The 8,031-nt window shown below is 41.8% G+C and overlaps 1 protein-coding gene across 1 annotated transcript in view; it reads left to right on the forward strand.

The window, feature by feature from the left end:
• Positions 1 to 8,031, forward strand: part of CFAP221 (cilia and flagella associated protein 221) — a 99,691-nt gene that overhangs the window by 13,997 nt on the left and 77,663 nt on the right. Inside the window, exon 6 of the mRNA XM_012644659.1 lies at positions 1,307 to 1,407. Within this exon, the coding sequence (XP_012500113.1) occupies positions 1,307 to 1,407 (101 nt within the window). The remainder of the gene's footprint in view (positions 1 to 1,306; positions 1,408 to 8,031) is intronic.

An 8,031-nucleotide genomic window follows, 5' to 3' on the forward strand; every position in this document is an offset into this window, starting at 1 on the left:
ATACAAGAAGAACTCAAGCAAAACAGCAAGAAAAAAACATTAAAAAGTGGGCAAAAGATATAAATGGAAACCTTTGAGTTTTTCTGAGCCTTTCTTAGGTCACCTAATTCACTCTTTGGCCTTCGGCCAGGGTGGTCAGTCCTTCTCTTAAAACTGTCACCTTCACCCCTCCCTTTGCTCTATAGTCCAAGCCTAATCCTGCAACTTGAGAAGCCCCTAGTTTAACTAAATTCTCGATGATTCAAAACTAAAATGGAAGGGTATGCTTTAGTAACAAATGTTTCCATTTTTTTTTCTTTTCAAGCAATGCTTTTATTACTTACAATCTTACAATAAGGTGACTTATCTTAAAGGCATTTCACTTTGACTTTCCTTTTTTAAAAAAAGTTATAAAAATTTGGAAACTGAATTTTTATAAATCAATAATAGTGTTGTCTCATTGACTGACATCATCATGTTAGAGACGCGTTTCCACAGGGGGAGGGAAAGGACCTTAGACCCAAGACACCTAAAATGGTATTTTAGATCAAAAAACACACTTCCTTAAGAATGTGGCAAACCATTATAATTTTTTGGAGTTTCAATTTTTTGAAAAAATCCTAAAAATGAAACCAGAATATGGCTTTCAGAAGGAAGATCTGCACTGAGCAGAAGAGAAATCCCTGGAAAAGGCGTTGTGTCAAGTGTCAGGGCGTACTTCCTGCTACTTAATGGTAATGCTAATCAATAACAATACCTCACAGTTACGCAGAACTTTGAACTTTTTAAGACCATCATCTGCTTTAATTCTTAAAAACACCTTTAAGGAAAGGCATAGTTGTCTCCATCTTGCAAAGGGAAAAACAAAGCCTTGAGAGGTTAAAGGTCTTGCTCAAGGTAAACGTTATGTGAGACAAGTAGCAGGTTTCTGTGCCCTCCTGCCAGTAAATTGTTTTCTATTCTGCGCTGTCTGGGTCAGGTGATTCTGCACTGGCTTCTGTTTTTCTTGGGTCACTAAAGCTTGTGTTTCCTTATAAGTTTCTGAAATAGAAGCAGATTGATTACTGTCTTCATATCTACATGAGGCATCATTATCTTTAGCTTTCTTGTGACCATCATTTCATTGAAGAATACTTAAAATTTTCTACACTTTGTTTATGGCTAAGAAAACTCAGTATTTCTAATGTTGTACTTAAGCACTGAAGTTTCTTAAGGAAATATTTTTAAACAATAGAAAACAAGATAAGAAATAAAGTATCTACAAGTTTGTCTTTAAAAATTATAGTCTTCAGAATGTTAAACTTGACTTTTTCCTTATTAATTTTAGGGAGATGACACTTTGCTTGTTCCTATCCATGCCTATCCTGTCATGAACAAATTGGACTTTCCCTCATTTATAAATCTGTCAAATGTTCTACTTGGTGAAAGGTGAGTTACCAAAATGAACCAGCAAAATGTTACAAGATGTGAAAAGTTAAGAGATATTCATGTAAAAACTTAGACTTGTATTTGTCCCAATGGAAGCTCATCCTTCCACCTGAAACAGACTGGACCTGTAGTTGCAAAAGGCAAAAAAACAAAAACAAATCAAAATATCATAAGCAAGAAAAGGAATTTATTGGGTCATTGAACTGAAAGGTACAGGCAGAGTGGATCTTTAGGCACAGCTGGGCATAGGGTTTAAGTCAGATTGCAGGAGCTTGACTCTCTCCATATCTTGGTTCTTCTGCCCTGTGCGTCCCTTGCACGGGGGCAAGACAGGTGCCAGAAGCTCCAGATGTGAGGCTGGCAAGAGGGGTGATTGGAGGGGCTGAAGAGATTGGGGTATTCAAACAAAAACCCAACATCAAGTCTTATTGGACCAACCAGCACGTGCCCATACATTAACTCATCTGTTTTTAGATAAAAGCAAGCAAAGACAACAGATATTCACTACAGATGCCAAATCTCAAATGCTCTTCTTCTTGTTTGGAAAATGGTTAATGATTCCCTTTGAAATCTGATATGTCTAATTCTTTCAGTAAATACTTATTAAATGTCTACTCCTAGGCATAGTGCTGTCTGTCCCTAGATGGATACTGAGCTGTTAGTGCGGTATCCATGGTGGGCTGATTGGTTCCAGCATCCTTTGTGGATACCCAAATCCACAGACACTGGTCACTTATGTAAAATGGTATAGTATTTACATATAACCTGTGCACGTCCTCCCATATAACATCTCTAGATTAACCTAATACAATGTAACTGCTGTGTAAATAGTTTTTGTACTGTGTGGTTTAGGAATAATGACAAGAAAAAAAATCTGTACATGTTCAATACAGTCACAGCCATCCTTTTTTTCCTAAATATTTTTGATCCAAGGTTGGTTGAATTTAGACATGGAACCTATGAATACAGAGGGCCAACTGTATAATGGCCATGTCAGTTGTTAAAATATTCAAATACTTCTATATTAGTTGGAAAACATATACTGTCCTGAATCCCCCATCACTGCAGCCCAGCTGCCTGGCCCCTCCCCCCCTTCCCAACGATTCAGCAACTAAGGAGTTAATACCTAGCAATTTGGAGGTGGAGAGAGGCACCTGCAGGACCTGACTCAGCCTTATACAGTATCCACTCCAATTCACTGCTGCCTGTGAAGGGTGGATTGGTTGACATTCTGAATATCACCATGGTGAAAAGATGACTAGACAAATGCTCCAGTTCTGAAAGTCTCAGAGACTAATGGGGATAGGACCATGTCATCAATTAATTATACCAGTTGCTGAGTGCAGCTCGTATAGGAGGTGACATCTGGGTTATCCTAAGAGGGCACCTTGGGCTGGGGACATCAGGATAGCACTCTAGATCGGGAAAGAGCTTCCACAAAAGCATGGTGGTAGCGGACAATGTGGACTACATCACGCAGATGACAAAGGGCCACTGAAGGGCTTTAATCCATCTGGTAACTGGCAAATGCTAAATGCAGTTGACACAAGACCAGAGGAAGGGCAAAGGCAGACCTGGAGGGTGAAAGCGAGGGCAGGTGAGCCTGCAGGCAGCGCTGAGCAGGCCAGGTGAGTTGCTAATGACCGGGTGTGTTGGGTTAGAAAGAAGAGCAAGTGAACGAATTGATGGTGGTGGAGGCTTATGGATCAGTGTGCATGAGCTTCAGGGCCCTTCTTTTTTTAGTCGTCTTCGAGCAGAACTCAAACATTTAGATCTGGAACAATCTCGTTGGTCCAGCTGATGTGTGACTCTCCTCCCCACCCCGCCAGCCCCACACCTTCCCAGTGAGCTCTCACTCGCCATCTCTGTTTACTTTTGTTTTAAAACAATTCTTTAAAAATTTAAAATGAATAATACTTATAAAAGAGTATATAATCGTTTGTACAGTTTAACGAATAACAATAATGAATTCTTGTGTTAAGGCATAAAATATGACCAGTACCTTTGCAGTCACTATTCTGAATCTTGCAGTAGTCATTCCCCGGACTTACTGGACACATATGTATCACCCCAAAATCATACTTTGCTACCTTTGCCAGTTTTTGATCTTTACATAAATGGAGCCACACTGTGTTTGAGTTCTTTGGTAATTGTCTTTTTCCCTCAGCATTATATTTTGTGGTTGAGTCATGTTAGTGTATATTACTGTAGTTCACTGTGTATAGTGTCCACTGCATGAATTTACAACAGGTTTTTTTCCATGCTACTGCTGGTGGACCTACGGGTTGTTTCCACTATTATTATTATTATTTTTTTTTGGTACGACAAACACTGCTTTTTATATCCTGTACAGTGGGTGGCTCTGGGGGCACATGTTCTAGAGTTTCTCCAGGGTATATACCTAGAAGTGGAACTACAGGTCACAACACAGGTTCAGTATACTACGTAATGATAAGCCGTTTTCCAAAACGGTCGTAGGCATTTACACGCCCACTTGCAGAGCGTGAGAATTTCTGTTTCTCCTACAAAGGCATTATCAGACTTTTGCATTTTTGGTGACTTATATGTTCTTGGCCCCATGCTCTTCCATTCTCTATTTATTTTCCCCAAAGAATTCTACCAGAACTCCATCACAGGACTTCCTCCTCCCTCTCACCAACCCTTCCTGTCTTCACTCACTGCTTCTCATATTACAGGGACCCCAAGAATTGAAAAAGGAGAGTCCCTCCTTGCAGAGCACATGGACTCTATGCATCTTGAGGCCCAACAGATATCTCCTTTAAGCGGGCAGATACAGCAAATGTTGTATCAAAAGCTAAGTGGCAGGAAACAACTAACTTCCTAGTTTATTAATTCTTTTTTTATTTCCTTCTTTTTTCCCCTCCACAAATTACTTTTTGTTTGGCTCATAAGCTAGGTTTATGAGTTGAGAACAATGGTTTATAAAACTGTTGAAAATAATATGCCTAATAATGCAGACATCTGTCTTGGATTCTTAAAACAAAAATCTACCAAGCTCCCTGGATGCTGTTTCCAAGCTATGTTGTGCATAATGCTCTTCATTTGTAATCAGGATGAAAATTTCAGCTAAACAGTTTATTTAACCGAGTCATTGTGTATAATGATGTGATATTTTAAAGAAACCTTTCAAAAAACAAGCACGCTACTTTTTTCTTCCCAACATTCTGGCAGCAGGCATTGCCTTCCCAAGACTTCATGCCCATCACATAATGGCTTGTTATCAGCTTTTAACCTCTCAAACTGTCCTGTGCTACATCTAATACAAAATGGGTGGTGACGGGACAGGGCATGAGTATTGGAAAAGGCTGCCACCTAAAATGTTTCCTATTAATCCTAGGCTACCTTGGGGGTTGAAAGTATCATTTGGTTGGTTCTTTATGAAGCATTCATTCATTCATTCATTCAGCCAAGCTTTATTGAATGCCTGCCATGTGCCAGGCACACTGTGAGATCCTGAGGTTGCAGAGATGGTCAAGACCTAGTGCTATGATTACATGCACAGTTCTCATTCCTGATCCAGTGTATGCTGAGGAAGAATGTCCAGCTCCAGTGAGGGGGGAGCTCAGACAAGGCTTCCAGGAGGAGAACATGTCTGAACTGTCTGGAAATTTGACCAGAAATTAGCCAGCAAAAGGAGGGCATGGAGTGGAAGAGAAGAGGGGTTGTCCCAGGCAGTGCAGTAGCACAGGCAAAGGTAGAGATGGGAAACAGGGTGGCACATTTGGGCCTGTCTAGAACATTCCTGTGACTGGACATGGGTGCACAGGCTGTGGCAGGGGAGTAGGGAGAGGGCTGAGCGAGAAGGGCCTCATAGGCTTTGCTATGATTTTACCCTGAAAGACTGAAGTGGAGAAATGGCACAGCACAGCTCCAGCTTAGAAACCTCACTTCGGCTGCCATGTGCAGAGCACTGGAAGGGCCATGGCCAGGACTGCTGTGGTGAGCCAGGCACAAGACAGAAGAGGGCCCGGGACACTTGGAAAATAGGCAGTGATGGCAAATACCCAAATATATCGCAGGGTCTTAGGTCAGGTTCCTTAGAAGCACAAACAGGATTCATTGTACATGATTTATTAAGGAATAACTTGTACAGCAGTGAAGGCTAGGGATGAGGGTGCCCAGTCCCCCAGCCAAGGGCACTTCTCTGGAGAAGGTCAAGGTGACAGGCAGCTGGTGAAGGAGAGTGCCAACAGGACACCTACAAATCTACGACAAGCTGACTGGTCCTTGACTTACCCGTCCGGTCTGTCCACGTCCACTGGGCTTCATCTACCTCTGCAATCTTGCTTTCCTGGAGTGATGGCGGATTCCATGAGCAGTTGAGTGGATACCAGCTGTCGCCTGGCAGAGGCGATAACCTCCTGGTGGATGTGTCATTACTGGATAATGCAGGGCTGACGTACACCACTGAACCATCTCTGGGCTGCTTTCCCTCCCCAGGACAGACCAGGGCCCAGGAAGGAGACATGGGCAGCCTCCAGTGACTCCTAATCAGTGGCACACTGAGAGGTGGGTGGTGGGCGTGGTCTGCTCCACATGCAAGCAATTGGGGGGAGGGGACAGCATCTGTAGAAAATGTTTAAACAATAAACTTTACCAAAAGTCAGTCTGCCTTTGCGTTTCACCAAGCACCAACAATTCTAAATATTACTGGTGATAAAATATTCCTCCCTGGAAGGGTGGGCTTGCTCCCTGCCACTGCATCTAATGCATGAGAAGCAGTCGCCTTCAATTCCGATCTCACCTGTGGTCTCCAAGCTTGCCACTCTCATTTTGTTCGTATCACAGCCTGTCCTTGTCTGCAAGGCCCACTGAGCCATCCACCTTGCTCCTTCTCTGCCTTAGCATGAGCCCCCCTAGTACAGACAGGAGCACCCCCAACATGGCTTCATTCATTTCTGCAGGGGCTGCCTGTCACATCAGACTATGGGACCAGAAATAATGCACCTCTGCGTGCTGCCTCTCTGCATTTGTCCCAGCTGCTTGGTGGCTTTTGAGCCCGAGCTCTCAACCTCACAGGTCTTTCCTACCCACCCACCCCAATCGAGGGGCAGCTCTTGGGTAGGCACCTCTGTTGGGTCAACAACCCACAGTTGGCTCACGGTGTCTTTAGGAGATGGGACACCTGACCCTACTTGCAGGGCTCTTCTTCCTTCTAAGTTTTAGATTTTATTTTTATTTTTTATTGTGGTAAAATACATAAAGCATAAAATTTATCATCCTGCCCATTTTTATAACTATTTATCTTACCATAATAGGGCCTGAATTTTTTTTTAAGACTTTATATTTTTAGAGCAGTTTTAAGTTCATAGCAAAATAGGGAGGAAGGTATAGAGATTTCCCGTATCCCCCTGCCCCTCTGCCCCCACACATGCAGAGACTCCCCCATTATCAACACCCCACACCAGACTGGTATATTTGTTACAGTCAATGAACCTACATTGACACAACGTTATCACCCAAAGTGTGTAGGTTAGGGTTCACTCTTGGCGCTATATATCTTATGGGTTTGGACAAACATATGACATGTACCCACCGTTATGGTACCTTACAGAGTATTTTCACTGCTCTAAAAATCCTGGGCTCTGCCAATTCATTCCCCCACCCCAGCCCCCACAACCCCTGGCAACCATGGATCTTTTTACTGTCTTCCTAGTTTTCCCATTTTCAGAATGTCATATAGTTGGGATCATACAGTATTCAGTTTTTTCAGACTGGGTTCTTTCACTTAGTAATATGCATTTAGATTTCCTCCATGTCTTTTTATGGCTTGATAGTTCATTTTTTTCAGTGCTGAATAAATATTTCATTGTCTGGTGTACCACAGAATATTTATCCATGTACCACAGTTTATTTATCCATCCACCTACCAAAGGACATCTTGTTGGCTTCCAAGTTTTGACAGTTATGAATAAAGCTGCATTAAATGTTCATGTGCAGGTTTTTGTGTGGATATAAGTTTTACAGGGTCTTGCTCTTGCTCAGGCTGGTCTTGAACTCCTGACCTCAAGTAATCTTCCCACCTCAGCCTCCCAGAGTGGTAGGATTACAGGCATGAGCCACTGCACTCAGCCAATTTCTGTCTTTTAATTGGTGCATTTAGACCACTGATGTTCCAAGTGATTATTGATATGGTTGGATTAATATCTACCATATTTGTTACTGTTTTCTATTTGCTACCTTTGTTCCTATTTTTTATTTTTGTCTTACACTCTTTTTCTGCCTTTTGTGATTTTAATTGAGCATTTTATGTGATTCTTTTTTTCTCTTTTTTCTTAGCTTATCGGTTATGCTTCTTCGTTTACTTTTTTTAAGTGGCTGCCTTAGAGTTTGCAATAACCTTTTACAGCTAATGCAAGCCACTTCCAGACAACATTGTACTGCTTCACGGGTAGTATGAGAACCTTATAATAGCAAAATAGTCCTAATTCTTGCCTCACATCTCATGTATAATTGTTGTCGTTCATTGCACTTACATATAAACGTACATAAGCGTATATATATACACACACCTATATGCACATATAAGATATATACATAAGAATACATAACTGAAATCATCATTGCTATTATTTTGAACAAACTATTAGTTATCCAATCAAT

Source organism: Propithecus coquereli, unplaced genomic scaffold (assembly GCF_000956105.1).
Source record: "Propithecus coquereli isolate 6110/MARCELLA unplaced genomic scaffold, Pcoq_1.0 Scaffold217, whole genome shotgun sequence".
Classification (NCBI taxonomy): domain Eukaryota; kingdom Metazoa; phylum Chordata; class Mammalia; order Primates; family Indriidae; genus Propithecus; species Propithecus coquereli.